General features: G+C 32.0%; 1 protein-coding gene across 1 annotated transcript in view; it reads left to right on the top strand.

Annotated features, from left to right (window-relative positions):
- LOC129224121 (delta-like protein C) overlaps positions 1–12,362 on the top strand; it is a 75,825-nt gene extending 63,463 nt beyond the window's left edge. Inside the window, exons 5-10 of the mRNA XM_054858531.1 lie at positions 1,293–1,353; positions 2,943–3,073; positions 4,100–4,269; positions 5,004–5,223; positions 6,414–7,305; positions 10,617–12,362. Of these exons, the coding sequence (XP_054714506.1) occupies positions 1,293–1,353; positions 2,943–3,073; positions 4,100–4,269; positions 5,004–5,223; positions 6,414–7,305; positions 10,617–10,746 (1,604 nt within the window). The 3' untranslated portion in view covers positions 10,747–12,362. The remainder of the gene's footprint in view (positions 1–1,292; positions 1,354–2,942; positions 3,074–4,099; positions 4,270–5,003; positions 5,224–6,413; positions 7,306–10,616) is intronic.
- The last annotated feature ends 6,397 nt before the right edge of the window (positions 12,363–18,759 follow it).

The raw sequence follows: 18,759 nt of genomic DNA, 5'->3' as shown, positions 1-18,759 counted from the left end.
TCACTACTTGAAGGGATAATTAAGTTTTAAATATGTTTTTAATTTTAATTCTTAGTATGGGTATAATTGACTGGGAATACATCGCACCCCCAGCAAGGAAGGTAACGATACATAACTCAAAATTTTCGATAAACGTACTAACTATTGATTTAAATTCGAAATTTAATGCTCTTGCAATAAAACTCGCACTAAGTAAGCTTACATAACTGGTGCGTGGTATCGTAAAAACGATATAATCAATAGGGGCGCACGAGGGTGCCCACATAGGGAAGGGGGGGGGGGGGATCATGGCGCAGACTGCGTCGTTGAAATTTTTTTTTTTGGGGGGGGGGGGTGCACCCCTGCTCTTAAGAGGGTGGGCACCCTGGTGGCGCATCATTAAAATTTTATAATGTAGACAAAAAAAAAAAAAAATAATAATGAAATAAAATAACCAGTAAACATCACACCATGTTTTTGCGCGAATTGTAATATTTGAAGTCCAACCACTAAAACCTACTGTTTCCTAAAACCATGAATTTCTCGATTTTTTTTTTTTTTTTTTTTTTTGAGTGGTGTCTTTTCTAGTCGGCGTGCGATATCCGAATGTGGTAAGACGTTTTAAACCTTATCAGCGGTTGGATTATATCCGCGGCTCCCCCCCCCTTTTTTTTTCAACTTAGGATTGTGTTGTTCGCTTTTAGATTTTACATATATTTCTTACTAGTAGCACCCGCACGGCTTTGCCCGAGTAGAAAATCAAAGATCATTTGGTTCGCCTGTATATTTACAAGTAATGGATGATGAATTTCTCGCCAATTTGCTATGCTAATTTGCGCGCCCATGTTATGGTAATTTTCTCGTCCACGTTATGGTAATTTACTCGTCTATGTTATGATAATATGCTCGATAAAATGTTCTTAAAATTGGAACAAAAAAGAATAAAATCGAATTTTCGAAAAAATCGCGTCAAGGTGCTCACCAATATGCTACTAACTAATTTTGTGCCAAATTTCATGAAAATCGGCCGTAACAGACTGAGATCCAGACTTTCAGCTTTATTATTAGTAAGAGCAAAGATATAGATATGCAATGTTAGTAGATGCAATGTTTTTAGTTATAATTTAACTGTATGCTTGAGTGTTATTGATATTTTTTAGCTATTGTACACTTCGTATCGTTTTTTACCTATTATTCGGATTATCCGCGCTTACCGGGCCACCCTATTCCGCGGAAAATCGGGAGTTGACTGTATTACTAGAATGAAGAAAAACTATTTTAACTGTTTGTAATAATTGTTTCCTCTCTTTCAGCTGTATGCTTGCCAGGGTGCCATCATGAGCATGGGACGTGTGACCAACCTAATGAATGCAAGTAAGTTTCGCCTCAATGATTTGCAAGTATCAAAGAAATGAGTACCGGATTCTTGTTAATTCAAGCATTTAATGAGGAGTTATACAATGTAACGCATTAAAAGTTTTGAAAACATGAAATTTTTCCTGAAATTGGTGACGTCAAGTAACTCAGATTTTTAAGCAATATTTAGATTTAGTCCAATTAACATTATCATAAAGTTTGTAAATGAATACAATACGCCCATAATTAGATTTTTTTCCCTCTCTTGGAGGTTGGAGGGTGGGAGATAAAAAACATATCTTGATGTAAATTGAGATCGTCAGAACGGAGTCTTTTCGTAAAACCATTAACATAAAAGCAATATTTTTTAAGGGCCTTTATTATTTCACTGTACCCATTTCTAAAACGTAATAATTACTTGACAATGATTTACTTCATTCAGGGGTGCCGACTGCGGCATTGAAATTTTTAGGGGGTATTTTTCCCTTTTCGGAGGGGGCTCTTTTAGAAGGGGGGGGGGGTGTCTTCAGGATATTTGAGGTTAGCGACCTTGCTCTTGTCGGGGAGGGGGGGGGGGCGCCACTGCTTTTTTTTATGGTGTATGGTTATTTAACTTACAAACATTTCACAACCGAGTAAGTTGCACAAACGTTGATTCACTTTCTAAGAACAACTAAAATATTCACAATGATATGGGCGACCATATGCAAAATTTTAAGGGGGGAGGGGTTAATATAATTTTCGCTTGAAAACCGATTTCCGTACAGGTTAGCATTATTAAAATTTGACATTTTAATAACTTATTCATTAATGGCTGGAGAAGAAATGTTTTTACATTTTTGCAAAGAAAAAAGTACTAAAAGCAAGAAAGTTCTGATTTCTGGGGGGGGGGGGGCTGAGTCCCTTTGCCCCCTATATGTGCGCCCATGCCCGATGTCGAAATAATGTTATGCTATACTTGATGAGAACTTCTATTTGCAAGAAATGTAAACAATTGGTTTCTAATTACATACATGTTTGTGATATCGCGAATGTGAAGATTTTTGTGTTTTTGATACAATTATTTGGTGTCTGCTGTAAGCTTTTTGGGTTCCCAAACGAAACCTTCATAGAACTGGAGATCCGAAGGGGGGGGGGGGGGGAACCTTAAGAAATATATTTATGTGACAAAAAACAACTTTCCTTAATTAAAATCAATCTTGTTAAAAACACTTCTTTTATATCTTTTTTTTGAAATCTTATATTATAGACATGTTGCTTTGGGAGTATGAATCTAGTTAGTGTTTGTGAAATTTTATATTTCTCAGAAAATGTTTTGCTAACTCTTCCTCAGTGCATAACTATCCAATTCATCGAAATAGCGGTTATTCTCTTCACTAAATATGTTCAATCTTTCACCTTAGTGAGAATAATTTGTTTTAATTTACTTAATACAATTAGTTTATTTTAATATAATTGTTATTGATTATTATTTTGAGTTCAAAAAATGTCTTTGGTTACTTAAAGGAATAATTTCAATTTATTCTTTTTCAAATTTTTGAATGTCTGAAACCGATTGTTTTTGATTCATTGCAGCTTATATTTACTTTGAATGTTTTGAATTGTAGGTGTCGTCATGGTTGGGAAGGGCAATACTGTAATTCCTGCATAAGGTATCCTGGTTGCAGCCATGGGACATGCGATAACCCTTGGCAGTGTAATTGTGATGAGGGATGGGGTGGACTCTTTTGTGATCAAGGTATGGATAAGAAATGGTTTCATATCCCTTATTAACATCTCACAATTTTTTTTATTTTTTCTTAATGAAGTATGAAACTTTGCTGATGTTCACCTAAAAGTAGAATTTCTCTACGGAATGGTTGTAGTTTATTTATTTATGCAATCATAAATTGCTTGTTATCCTGATTTAACCAAACTTGATTTTGCTTTGACTTTTCAGATTATCATGACAATGATTGTTTTTAACATTTATTTAGAGAGTAAAATTAATGTTATCATTGTTACAAATTGTCTGCGGTTTGATTTTATTCCTATTTTTTTTCAGGGCTTAACTCTCAGTCTTTACATTAAATAATAAAAAAAAAAAACTTTATGTGTAAAATTAAGTTTTTTTCAGGGAAAAAACACCTATATATACCAACTCGTCTAAATACAAAATTTCCAGATTACTGATTCCCATCATTTAAGATTGATGAGTGTACCGGTGGATATCGGTCATAAAATCTTTATCTTTGTTACCACATCCGCATCATTCCCTCCCCCTATGGATATGCCTTGTACTACCTATTCTAGAAAATCATCAATCATAATATGATGGGTGCTAATTTCTTGGTCATTTCATTTGTAGAAGCAAGAAACCCAACGAATAGTATCCTAATGCAATTTGTGATTGCCAAAAACATAATTTGAATTCAAGATGTCCAAATTGAAATGAATACTAGAAGTTCATTTTTTATATATATCATCCCCTCAGAGCAACAGTGAAATATTGGAACACGGGAATAACAGTATGATATCCTACTGTTGCTCTGGGGCAACATGTAGAACCTTTAAATATTTGGCAATAGTGTTGCCAATTCCTTATATTAAATTTAAAAAAATCTGACATAGACTTGATTTGAGGTCTTAGAATATAGTATTAATTACATCAAAAGGAATTTTTGTTTAGATAATTCCTGTAATTTTTTAATTATGATTTTCGCTTTTATCTGTTGGCCCCATAAATGTTGTTCATAGATTACTTATAAAATCATCTTTAATTTAGATCTCAATTATTGTACAAATCACAAGCCTTGCAAGAATGGAGGTACTTGTACAAATACTGGACAAGGATCTTATACTTGTAGCTGTAGTGAAGAGTATATGGGAGAAGATTGTGATGTCCTTCGAAATCCCTGTGAAGGGAATCCTTGTAGAAACAATGGGATATGCAAGGTAAAAGAAAACATTTCTGTTCAACAACTTTTTTGATCAAAAAAATATGTGTGAAAATTGGTATTTGTCTTTAATAAATTATTTGATCTTAGAATTATTGAAAAATAAGAAACAATACTGCAGGCACATATGGTCTCTAGTCATAGCTGTAAACTTATAATTAAACTGCATGAATTTTTGTTCAAATTCTTGCTCACAACATGTACTTTAATCAATAATTTTTGTTGCAATATATTTAGTAATGGGTTTCTTTTAAATTAAGTGGTACTTCATAAGCAACAAGTTTTTTTTTTCTCTTTGGAGGAAAAAGAAAAGACAGTGAAGTTTTTTTTTTTTCTTCAGAACCAGTTTGCTGTAATTTGTAACTCAAAGTCAACCATTTCATCTTATAATGAATTAATTTTATTAGTTCAGCATTCATTTTTGTGGGCTCTTTTTTTTTGTCAACATATAAATTGTTACTTTTTAAAATCTGTTTGTAATTGATTTAAGACTAACTTTGTGGTAGATTTGATTCTTGAAAATGATATCATAATGTTTCTTTCATTTCTTACATTTTTCTTTAAGTTTTCCTTTTACTAAAAGCTACACACATAAACAGTTTTTTACAAAGTCAACATTTGTTAATAAGCAATTATATAGTCAAAACAAATCTTGTAGTTCACAAGTAAAAAATACTACAACAGTACTTAAAAGTTATGATAATCATTTTTTAAAATTTTTTACTGTTACAGAATCCCAGTTCTGGAGAATATGAATGTGAATGCAGAGCAGGGTTTTTTGGACCACATTGTGAAACTTCAGCTAGTATATGCACTGATAACCTTTGTGAAAATGGAGGTTCTTGTGTTCAAGATCCTAGTGGTTTTATTTGTTCCTGCCCTCAGGGATTTTCTGGAGTTTTGTGTGAGAAGATAGAAAAGAATTCTTGCATAGCAGGATACTGTCTGAATGGTAATTTTTATTTTTAACGAGATTTAGATTTTTGCAAATAAAATGGTAGTATAGTTAATTAGTTTTATTACTAACTTTGTGAAGATGTCATAATGTAACGTCGCTAGGGGGGGGGGGGGGTCACCCATAGTGGGATTGCAAGTTTTTTAAAAATATGAATCTATAATGCATTTTTAAAGCTACAATTTTGAAAATTTTCTGGGGGGAAAAACCCAGGTCCCCCCTTATCCATCATGGAGTGAATACTATACTACTCAAGATCAGGTTTATATTGTCAATACTTAGACCTTGAAGTGACTTTCTCTAAAACCAAAAAACTAAACCCTATTATCTTTCCCTGTGTTTGAGATACATTAGAAATAATTAAGGGGCCATTAATTTCACACACACCCTTACTTTTTTGACCTCTCGAGTCTCAACGACCTGCACATTTGGGTCTAGTGCAAGTTATATAAAAAGTGTTCAAAGTTTTTATTTGTCTTTTGTACATTAGCCAACTTAAAATTTCGTTATGACACAATTGTAGTTGTTTCTGAAAATTGTATGAATTTTATTTTTACATAGAATATTAAATCTTTTTTTTGGGGGGGATGCCACAAATTACCACCCCCGGTGTCACCAATGCTAGGTACGCTGCTGTATAATGGTTTGTGTAAAATGTTTTAAAATGTATTTATGAAATTGATATAATTAGTGTTATCTTGATATAGAATTGAGCATATGCAATGTCAAACGACATAAGAAACAATTAATTGTAAAATGCATGAGTTAAAATAGATAAAATGAAAAATGCTTGCTACCAGTACTACCACTTGTCCTAAGACAGAGGAGAGATTATCCTACCACTTGTACTAATTATTATCTGCAAATGTTTAATTTGGCACTTATGTTCCTTTGCCTTCTCACTGCCTCATGTGATGTGCAAAGCCAGTTACTCATAAATGTGTGTGTATACATCATTGGCGTATGTAGAAAAATATTTCAAGAGCGGGGGGGGGGGGGTGGCAATATTAGTTGACTGGTATTAAGGAATGGTGGATGACAATTTTCGGCTAAGCAATACCAGTGGGCTAATTTCTAGAGAGAAGGCCATAGCTCTAGTTCCCCTTATATATGCTTATGATATAAATGTTATGAAATAGTCTTTTTAATGTTCTTTATAATTAATTTTTAATGCTTTTATCTTTTAGGTGGCACCTGCATAGAACTCTCTAGTGGTTTTTACTGCCACTGTCCTCCAGGTCTTACTGGAGAACGCTGTGAGAACATAGTCACTTGTTCCTCAAGTACCTGTAAAAATGGAGGTACATGTTCTGAACATTTAGGAATTGTAAAGTGCAAGTGCTTAGCTGGATTTTCTGGTTCTCACTGCCAGATTAGACAGAAGAATTGTTCTTCAAAACCCTGTGCCAATGGAGGAGAATGCCGCGACCTCTACGATGGCTACCACTGTGATTGCAAGCCAGGTTTTGGTGGAAAGGACTGCAAACAATTACTTAACCCCTGCAGCTCATCGCCTTGCTTGAATGGTGCCTTGTGCCATGAAACGGCACATAGTTTCGTGTGCCGATGTTCCCATGGCTATGTTGGTGTGAGGTGCCAAGTGAAAGCGAGCGGCGATGCGATGGACAATCGTCCCTCTATAGCTTCTAATGTGTCCCATCGAGTGTCCTCAGAGGAAGATTTGCCTCTCAGTGGCAGTCAAGTGGCCCTCATTGCCAGCCTCTCAACTGTGTTGCCGATGCTTGCCATTCTTTTGTGTTGTGTTGTGTACTGTGTTTTAAGACGGCGGCAGCGTCAGCCTTGTGTTGAGGAGCCCCAAAGAGCCAAAGAATATGACTTTGATGTTGAAGATGAGCAACTACAGAACGAGTTGAATGCAATGCACATGAACAATAAACACAATAATATGCCTCAAAAAATTGTGAATGCATTGGACAGAGTACCTGCCAAAGTTACTAATGAGGCTCCTCCTAAAGTGCTTAACATTGATGTGAGTAATAGAAAGGTGCCAGACAAAAGCTTAGTCTGTACACCAAGAACTTTAGAAAAGAAAGACAACACAAATGGTGGTTCAATAAGGTGAGAATCGGTTTGGTTGTGTTTTTATTTTTTGTTTCAAATGTTGATTGTGGCTAACATTTATGATCTATACTATATGCATGCATATAATATCGTACACACTGTCAAAATTTACCTTCAGAAGGGGCAGGTCATATCAGTCCTTACATGTATATAAACTACCGTATCATGATCAGTAATATGTGAAAACCAAGATCTTTAGGGGCTAGTACTATAACCAATTTCAGCTCAGTGCTCAAGTATAAATTTTATTGTTTGCATTTGAGTTCTTGTATGGATTTTTACGTTAAACCATAAAAAAACTAAATGAAGTTATCAGAAATGTTGGGGAAAAAAAATGAAAATGAACCTGACACACACACACATGAGTACTTTTTAAAGGGCAAAAGTTTCATCCAGGTAGTTTCAAAAAGTTGTACCCCCCCTCCCCCCTTAACATTGACAAGATTCTTGAATAAAGAAGCAGATTAGATAAATACTTTAAAAATTATATTTAGCTTAAAAAAAGCATCCCATTTTGTTAGAGGTTTTAGTTATATTAGTCATTTTCACTGGTGCTTCGGAAGTTACTGCAATTTTGAGATCTGACTACATTTGGTTTCCAGTGACACTAAGAATAGCATGTTTTAAAAAAATTTAATCAATTCAGAGTGAATTTTTTTATTTGATAGAATAAGATGAATCAGATTTTTAAAATCTTTCTTTATGTATAACATTGATAATTTTTGGGAGATCATTCCTCCTAAGAGCAATAGTGTAGCCCTTCAAATAATATGGAATACCTCCCAGAAAGATACTTAAAACCTCCCTAAACAACGTTCTAAAGATTTCAACGACCCAACCACCCCCTTGTAGGCTGGACATGTAGGAATTAAATTTAGATTGTATTACATATCCAGAGGTATCCATGAGAAGGGGGGGGGGGGAGGGATTCAATTCTTACTACTTGATTTTCCCAATATATTTCAGACATTTTAAGAATGTTGATTGAAAATACCATACAATTAACAAACGTAACATGCAATAATAACTTGACTTCGGTTGTACAAAATGGCATTTTGATAGGGATAATAGTTTTGCAATGTTAAAGTAATATGAGCCTTAAGGTACAGGTAGTATTATGAAATACTGCATAGACTTAAATCCCTACACATTTCCATGATGAATTGCGTAATATTTAAATTTAAAAGTAACAAAGAATAACAGAACAAAATTGGTTCACAAGGGAGAAAGAGTTCATAAAATTATTCAGTTGTAATTGTATATCATTGAGCTATACATTGAAAACTATAATCTGTCTAAGTTCGAAAATGATCTTGATTTTAAATATTTTTATGAATATCATTTAAAAAAAGAGGGAAGAAAATGGAAGATAAAACTTAAGATTTCTGGGAAAAGTAAAACTTGGGGAAAAAATGAGTCTTTAACATCAACAGATTTGATTTATGGAAAATATAGGGTCTGGTGGGGTAAAGTGGTCATAAAATCGCAGGTTTTCAACTTAGGTGAATAATAAATACAATAAATTCTTTAAACACTTAAATTTTTTTTGTTTTTATTTAACATTGCATTGTTAAAGAACACAGTACATTCAGTTTTAGGAAAATAAATATTGATTTAAGTAGTGTTATAACACTTTCTTTTCCCTTTGTATTTATGACCACTTTACCCCATGTAGATTAGAGAAATTTTTGGCTCCCTATGAATGGACGTCAAATGGTTTCATCTGTTTTGCATAAATATGTCAATTAGTTATATAATAATAACTACATTACATTCTTTCACTATTACTTGTTATTCTTGCAACAAATATTATACTGTTTGAAAACTTAGTTCAAAATAATTTCAATTACTTTTTAGTTCTATCATTAATACACATTTGTTTTTATGAGTAATTTTAATAGTTTCTTAAAATTCTTATGCTAAGTAGTTTCTGGAAGTAAAGTATTTTTTTTTTCTTAATTTTCTATAATCTTTCCATTGTAGAAAAATTTAATATACTGTTTTGTAGGTTTTTTCCCCCCCCAAAAAATTGACTTGATATTTTTTTTTTAAACCATTTTATTGAAAAAGTAGCATATTTTCAAAATATATCTTTTGTTCAACAACTTTACACAACTTAAAACGTTTAAAATACGGCATTTTATACAAACATAAAAAGGATTTCAAGTAGAGCAAAGAAAGAAAACTATTATCATTGGTAGCGTAAATCAGGGAAATTTGGTGAACTTAATCAGGGAAATCAGGGAAAAGTCGGGGAACTTTTTTTCACAGTTCCTGTCGCCACCCTGTATGTAAGTGTCTACTCGAGTACGTACGTGTATATACGTGTCTACCTGAGTATATAAGTGTTTATATATACATACGAGTATAAGCGAATATATACGTGTATAGTCGAATGTATATCTGTATAGATTAAAAATACTTGCAGGTACCCATATACGTATTTATTGGTGCATTTATGTGAATACGTCTATATACATGCCTACAAGAGTATGTGCGTATACATATGCGCATATTCGTATATTCAACTCCATTTACTGTAAAAACAATATATATTAAGTGAAATCAATATTTAATTTATATCTGCCTTATACTTAACGATTGGGTGACATTAGAAGAACAATACTTGTTAAGTCTAATACTATGACCACTTTACCCCATCTTACTTAAATTGTTCTAAAAAACTATCTAAAAAAGATTCAGCTAACTGCTAATGAGTAAGAGTTCTTGAGACATGTAAGAAGCTTCCTATGCAGTCAATTTGTTCATAATTCTAACACACAAAATTTCCCAAGGAAGTTAAAAGAGGTGTTTAGATTTAAAAACTTTTCATATTCACACAAAATATTTTTTTTACCAAATAAAATTTTGCCAGTTGTAAAATTTTGAACTCAAAATGGTGTTTCTAACTGCCCTACTCTATAATAAAATTTTCATTCATTCGAACATTTATTTCCAAGCTATAGCCATTTATTTGTTGAATGACCACTTTACCCCATTGACCACTTTCCCCCACCAGACCCTATAACTATTGCAATGCACACAATAAAAATATCTTTGCGCAAAATAGTAGAATAAAAAATAAGAACCTTTTACTGCAACAACACTTACAGATTTTGGCATTACAAGAAACGACTTTTTTAATGGAAAAAAAATCAGATATATGGATGGTAAGTTGATAAAAAAAAAAAAACTGATTTTTCTCTGTTAAAAATTAAAGAATGGTTTGTTGTCTTTGTAACAGTTATTTGTTCATAATTACAATAAATTCATTGCTTTTAAAACTAATCCCTCGTCTTACCTTTTAGTTGCCATCATCCAGCGGAATGGCCGCCCTCAAGCACGGGAGGAATCTACGTCATTGAAGATCATTTCAGGTCCTGTCCAGAACCAGTTTCTGCCGCAGACTTTGAGGACATTTTAGCAACTGAAGTTTAATATCAGGCGCTTATTTAATGTTGTACAGTTTGTTGAAGTGCCTTTTTGTATTATAGTTCCATACATTTGTACAAAAGAGCTTTTCTATAGAAATTCATAGAGATTCTTTTCTATTTATAATACGTAGGTGGAATACCTAATTGCAACTGCATTGAGAGAGTGTCTTAATCAGCAATGGAATGGCTTTTGAGATACATAAGTGTATTCATCACTCATTTTCATGTTCTAGTTTGTTTTTATTCATAGTAGCTCAAAATGAGATTGCTAGTCGAAAACTGAAACTTCACCACGGTTTTCGAATTTCATTTTTGTGCTTTAAATTATCAATTTAAAGAACAAATTTGATGGTACACAATTATGAATATATATTTTAAGAACTTAATTTTAGTTCATACCCCAAGACAATCAACTGTTAATAAAAGCAAAATTAGCTAAATAGAAGTTTTTTGATTAGAACATCATTTTGAGCTACTTATGTTAACTGACATGACTTTTCAGTCAAAACTTTGTTGAATGTTATAATTTTAAAGAAAATTTATTTATTTGAGACTGTGGTCAATTATTAAAATCTCTAGAAAATTATATGAAGTAAGATAATTTTCCAGCGAAAAATAATTTGTAAATTGTTATTTCTGTTGTTTTAATGTTTTGAAATGTAGAAGAGAGAAAAATCTTCACTTTCATTTGCGAATATTACACCTTATTTTGTCTTGAAAACTTGTGCATTTTAAATGCATATATTGAAATACTCTTCCAAAAAATGTTCTCATTAGAATCTATTTTTAGAACATTTTATTTAAAATACAAAATTGTGAATAGTTTTTCAGATATGTATATAGAATCTAAAACAAGGTTAACTATATGCTTTCAGGATTTTTTCTATACCATATTAGTATTTTTGTTACTTTATCTTGTTCAATAAAGACATTAAATTATCAAACTTTATATAAGTCAAATAATGTACCATGCAGTGCAATTATATTTGAAAGATGTACTTCACTTCAGCAATGTATTCTTTTTTATTTAGGCACATTGCAATTATGACTTTTTTTTCACTGTTTTGTAATTATGACAATCATTGAGATCAAAATTTTTTTATTTATTTTAAATCAAAGTTCAAGATTTTTAATTTTAGTAAAGTTTTTAAGTGTCAGTTTAATGTAAACCACAGGTGGCTTGTTATTTGCAGAGTATGCAAAATGGTATTATAGTGAAATAAATGCAGCAAAGGTATTTTAGTTGATTTCATTCAGCCCTAAAAATCTTAAAATCTGTCAGCACTTCTTAACTTAATGCAAAGATGCCTTTTCCTGGAAAAATCTGCACAACTTAATCATTAAAATGAAAAAGTGACAACAGCTGGGTGTTTTTAAGTTGCATTCTATTATGTAATAATAGATCTTTAATTTAGAAACTGCATTAGATTATGTGGACATTTTCTTTACTAAAAAAATCAGTTTTAAAGTGTTTCTTTGTACTAGATATTGAATAGTAAAAATCCTAAAGTAGCTGTTGTAAATAGCGTGTGTATATTTCTAGTTGGATCTCATCATGTATATAAACGGAAGCTGTTGTTTTTATGTCTGTTTATGCAACACCATCTCAATAAATTCATAATTGTCTATTTTTGTATTCTGTGTTGAGAATTATTTTCTTCATACACTAACATGAACTGAAATCAAAATAGTCAAAGCAGTGGCGGCTCATGCCTTGAAAAAGTGAGGTGGCCAGATCATGGATGCTCTCATACCCCCCCCTCCCTGTTTTTGAAGAAAAAACATTTTTTAAAAATACTTTTTAATATTTAAACTTTTTAAAAATAATTCTTTGTGTTAAATAAGTAAAATTAAATTCATTTTAAACACAGGACAAGCTACAAAATGCATCACGAAACTTATTCATCTCACGCTTAATCCAGTACGCTTTCCGGCGCTGCAGTACACCTCCCTTGCAGCCCGCAGGTAAAATGATGCAAAAAATTGAAGTTTTGGTTTAATATATAATTTTAGTAACAAAATTAAAAACTTGAAGAAAAAACTTTTAAGGTTCATATTCAAAACTAATATAAAAAAGAATTTATAACAGGTCTTCCCAATCTTTATAGCCAGCAGAACCCTTTCAACAGACCAATATTTATTGCGGACCCCTATTGTAAGTTGTAGTATAGATACTTGCAGTTTGTAATTAATTGAACATAATTAAATTAACTGTGACTAATTACAGGGGAACACCACTATTTATTCAAGCAATTGGTAGATAGTTTACAATGCTTCACTTCATTTAAAAATTCTGGGGTACAAAAATGAAATTGATAAAACAATTCAATCGGTAACAAAGTATTCAAAATTGAGCATCAAATTAATGGGAAAAATGAGGTTATTTTAGATGGTACAATTTTACAATATTGGGTTACCTTTTTGACTGCTTTCGTCAAACACCCAAGTTCAGAATCTTGAGAGCTACAGTACTTAGTTATACACTGCAAATATTCGGACACTTTTTGAACTCCCTGTATTTTAGAACCCTTTAAAGCATACTTTTTGGAGCCGTTTTCAAAACATTAACTGAGAATACTTTGAAGCACACTTTTTAGAACATCTTTCAAAACACTTAACCGAGAACATTTTCAGAGAACTTACTTAGTTCAGCACACTTTTTAATCTCTGAGAACGCTTTTGGAAACATTTTCTAAACACCAACACATCTTTTTAAAAATACTTCGTAACTTTTTAGGACACTTTTTACAGCACTTATTAAACACGCAATTGATCATGCCAAGCAGAAATCTCGTGAGGCAGCTACCAACTTGCACCAAGCAATGCATGGTGTTCGATCATGGAAAGCCATCAGTTTTGCGGAAATTCTCGACACCAACCAACAGTGGTTCTTAGCAGTAAAACTTCTAGTGCTGTCATAGAGAGATTCTATTGATTGGTAGTTTAAAAAAGCTGTTGAGATTATATTTGTACAAAAGAAAGCAATGATTTCCCAACTGAACCAAAATGTGCCCCTAATCTGATCTTAAATTCCCCAGCTTAAATTTAACAAATATCCAGTATGATTTCTCTTCCGCAGAGCACATTCTCTCATTTTAATGTACATTCAGGTAATTGGAACACTTTTTTCTGAATTAAAGCGTTCCAATGTGTAAGGGTAAAAACAGTACTGCTTTTCAGGTTCCTATCTCATAACTGGTTACGACTAAGTATTCAATTAGTGTTCTAGCACTGAAAAATTTATGAAGTCACCTTGCTCGATAAGAAGTGCTCAAAAGACAACTCCATGCTTCGAAGAAAAAAATTCTGGTTTTCATAAGTAAAAGCATTAATCAAATATCATCTAGCGTTTCTAAAACATTTTTTTCCCAAGCTTGCGGCAGTCCCCCAAGGGGTTCGCAGATTAGTTTGGGAAGCCCTGATGTGAAAAATGATTTCGTCTCTAAATTGTCATTATAGTACGCTAATTACTTGAAGACGAGGAGTCAAGAAAGGAGCAGACGGTCAATCATCTTGTACAAATGAAGGCTTCTTCCTTTACTGTATGTCATTTATTTTACGTAGCTCAATCGCGTAAGAACATTCAAGCTATGTAAAATAAACAACATGCAAGCAGGGCACTTGGGGCGGGGGAGGGGGGGGAATCCTGCTATAAATATTGAGGTTCCATATGTTGTGTTGAGGGGAAAAAAACACGCACACATAATCCACGGCAGCGTATAATCCATAACCTCATTAATTTTACACTTTTTTCACATAAGCTGGGGATTATACCTTTTTCTTTTAATTTCAAGCACGTATGCACAGAAAAAAAAGGAAAATAAATAAAAAGTTATAAATTACCTACCGAGAGACTTCCCTTTCCAAGTGTGTACGCTAATTGAAACCACTTGTTGTATTGTTTTTCTTGAAAGACATTCCAGTAGATTTTTAAATAATTCTTTAGCCTCAATTATAAATTTTATTACGTAATGAATCAATCATTTTCAGGGTGGCGACAGGAACTGGAAAAAAAAGTTCCCTGACTTTTCCCTGATTTCCCTGATTAAGTTCACCAAATTTCCCTGATTTACGTTACGAACGATAATGGTTTAATTTCTAAACCCTACCTGAAAAGCATTGCATATTAAATAAAATGCAGTGTTTAAAACGGTTTAAGCTGTTAATTAAAAGTATATTTTGAAAAGAAGCTCCTTTTTTTGGTAAAAATAGTTATTAAATTATTGACAGAGAAATATTATAGGAAATCTAAAACAAGTACTTTACTTCCAGGAACCAGTTAAAATAAGAATTCTGAGAAATTATTAAAACCATTCTCTCTTAAAGGCATATCTAATCAAGATGAAACTAAAAATTTTAAATGGAAATAATCTTGAACTGAGCTTTTAAGCAGTATAATTGTTACTGCAAGAGTAACAAGTGATAGTTAAAGTAAAGAAGCAATGCAGTTCTACTTAAGCAAAAAATACTGAACCGTGTGCAGGTAAACAGCAGTATCTGCAGAAATTAGTTTTCGAGATACTTGAAGAAATGTGTAGTGGATTCAGTACTAACAATGGGAAAATGTTGGAATTAGACGTTTTTTTCTCGCCTTTTTTTCAGCAGAAACTAAATAAGCGAGCTTGTACAATAAAGGTAACGTAACATAGATGACAAAAATGCAAAAATAAAAAAGAATACTTTGCAGTTTCTGCCCTTTACCTGCACACGGCAGAATAGACATATTTATGTAAAACAAATTGAAATCTTTCAACAACCAGTCATATTGAGCTATTCTCTAATTAAGAACTTAGGTTTCAATGAATGAATACAGTATCTTAACTATTAAAAAATAAGAAAAATATTTACTTATGTACACCACTCGGTTTCAAATTATTTCATTAGTTGTCGAAAAAAAATCTTAGATTACTTTAGTTACAAACAACATCACAAAACAACATTTCAAAAACAAATATTAATTTCAAAATATATATGTATATGGTTAAAAAATAAAAGAGTTTTTAAAGTCTGGAAAAAAAACCCTTCGAGTAATCTGAAGTAACAGGGAATAATAACATGGCAAAAAAACAAATTTGATTTTAAGTCAAATTAATTTTAGCAATTAAATTAATTTGAGAAAACAAAGATCTTTTCTTGAAATCGTGAAATAACAGTATGCTAATTATTTCAAGACAATGAGTAAAAGCAAGGGAGCAAAGTCATTAATGATGGCTTCCTCTTTGCCTGTAGGGCTATTTATTTTACATATCATGGAATGGGTGAAGAAAAGTTCAAGCTAAGTAAAATAAACAACTTTACAAACACAGAATCAATCTTAGGAAGCTCATCCTAAGATTGAATACTTTGACCTTTAGGAAAAAAGATGCACAAATATTCGGCAATGTGTAATCGCACCTTATTAATTTTACTTTTTTAAAACGAATAATAAGCTGAAAATTCGCATGGAATCAAAGTACTTCATTTTGCAAGGAAAAAAATTTTTTTTTCTTCATTTGATCAATTTTCCCTGATTTTTTGTTATTTTTTCAAAATTTCCTGATATTTCCCTGATTTTTCCCTGAGTGATAAAGTTCCCTGACTTTTCCCTGATCTCCCTGATCTGTCGCCACCCTGATTTTGTTTAATGATGTTAAAAGTAGATAATTATCGTTTAATAAAATTAATTTGAAAAATCATACAATTTTAATTGTTTGTTTTTAATTTGTCATGGTAAAAATTTTTTTGACTCAGTGGCGGCTCGTGGGAGGTGCCGGAGGAGGCCCAGGCGCCCTCACTTTTTTCAGACAGAACGTTTTTGCATACTTAGATGTGCCTTCAAAACCCAAATTCCATGAAAAAAATAAAGGTATTTTAATTTATATATTTACTTTAAGATTTTTTTTATTTATAAATTAAAATATTACGATTTTCACCAGGATAAGTTCAAAAAGTACTGATGCATACATTCCAAATGTTCAACATAATTTTCGATTTTTTTTTCAGTTAAATTAAATCTTAACTAGTTGACGCGTTCGAAACTTCTCTGTTCGACAGTAGGAATTCAAAAACCAGGCTTTTTAAATAACTTTTTGAATATTAGCAAAAATGTGACGTGTTTATTTTTCGCTGATAGTGGTGAAAAAATCTTTAAAATGATGTTTTGATTTTGATGAAGTACCCACAAAAACACCCTTGATAGTGCGATTTACCTGGTAAAAATAAACTTTTCTTTTCTGATTTCAATACAGCAATACAACTGTGGTATAAAATTCTGCCCCCAATCAGTTAAGATTATAGTGGCATCCCAGAACAACAGTAAGATATCTTATTTTTGTTTCTAGGTTTTGATGTCTTCCGCACTCTGAGGCGATGAACTTTAAATCAGAATTCAGTTGAGGAAAATCATTCAAAATCTACATTTTGTATCTCTGGACATAGTATCCATTTTGGGATGCTACAGGGGTAGAAGTTGTCTCATATTCCCTATACAGTGAAGCACCATTTATATGTTTCTCTTTTATACGTTTTTATCAATTATACAATTTTCAATTTAGTCCCTGCAGAGTTTAATACATATTAATGTACACCTATTGTGCATTTTTTTCATACAATCGCTTCAGAAACCCACTTAACATCACTTTAACTTTTTCTCTAAACTAAACCTTTGATTTTTTTTAGAGGTCATCAAAAGTCATTTTCGTAGTGAAAAATGGGACTTTTAGACCTTTGCATTTTGGCCAAAATATATTTGAATTACATAAATGGCAGTTAATGTTATGCTTTGATGTTAGAGTGCATAAGATGATAGTCTTACATGCTGAGTTAGGTGGCTGTAACTTAATAATTAAAATAATGGCAAAAGGTCAAGGTCAAATGTAAAAATTTTACTTATTTCAAAGGGGGATAACTCGCATAGGGGACGGAAACACAAAATGAAATATGGCAAAAACTAATCATTGGAACCACACTGATAAGACTATGTATCCGTTGTTGTGTGTTTGTTTACCTTTTATAGATTACAGCTCCTCAAAAATCGGAAAAATGACATTTTTAGACCCCTGTAAACCAAAAGGGAATGGAATTAAAAATGAAATTTCTTCGCCAATTGAATATTCCATTCAAGTACTATACATGTTACATTATTTGTTTTGTGTATATGGTTTGTAAAAAAGATACAGGTCTTTGAAATTGAGCAAATTTTGCTACTTAATTCACACACTAAAACAGAAATAAAAAATGTGAAAACTTCATTGCACCTTCTTAAATTATGTATATTGTGCTCTATACTATTGTACCCTATATTATACTGAAGAAACATATTGTAAGTATAAATATAATTATTTTAATTTGATAACTTAGACATAATTGGACACGAATGAGTAGTTCATACTTGATTGACAGCTTAAGTAGTTAATTTGTAGACTATACAGATAATCCACACACAAATTTTCAATACAAACCAACATACTGTACATTAACTTATCTAAATTGCCTAAACACATAAAAAACAACATTATCTACATAGTTGAAAGGAAAAAAAAGTGCGTTTTTCATTTCTTGCTTGAGTGTAGTTTTAAGAAAAAAAACTCGCACAGTAGTATTATAGTTCTGGTGGTGAAACAGTATGTGGCGTGCTGAAATACTTTACTCAAATACACTACAAAAATAGAAAGAACTTTGCTAATTTATGTAATCATGAAACGAATGTCAACTTGAGAGCTGAATGGCATTTCTATGCAATACACCTGGTAATGGACAATATAACGAAATCAGAGCAACAATAAAAAAATATTTGATAAAAGACTAGCTTGCAAAGAACTACTATAAGTCATATTTTAATTCTCACAGAAATGTATACCTTCTGCATTTTTGCTACTAAACATTGCATGTATCCTTGTGAGCACTCAGTATATTAAACTAGCTGAAAAAATGCTTTAAGAAAGATTTGACTCTGCAAATAAAAATAATACTACCACATCTAATCACTGCTTTATGCCACCCTATTTAAGTATTATCAAAACAAAATTATTGTCCACTA

The sequence above is a fragment of the Uloborus diversus genome, chromosome 6, assembly GCF_026930045.1.
Source record: "Uloborus diversus isolate 005 chromosome 6, Udiv.v.3.1, whole genome shotgun sequence".
NCBI lineage: Eukaryota > Metazoa > Arthropoda > Arachnida > Araneae > Uloboridae > Uloborus > Uloborus diversus.
This window is presented reverse-complemented; position numbering and strand designations above follow the sequence as displayed.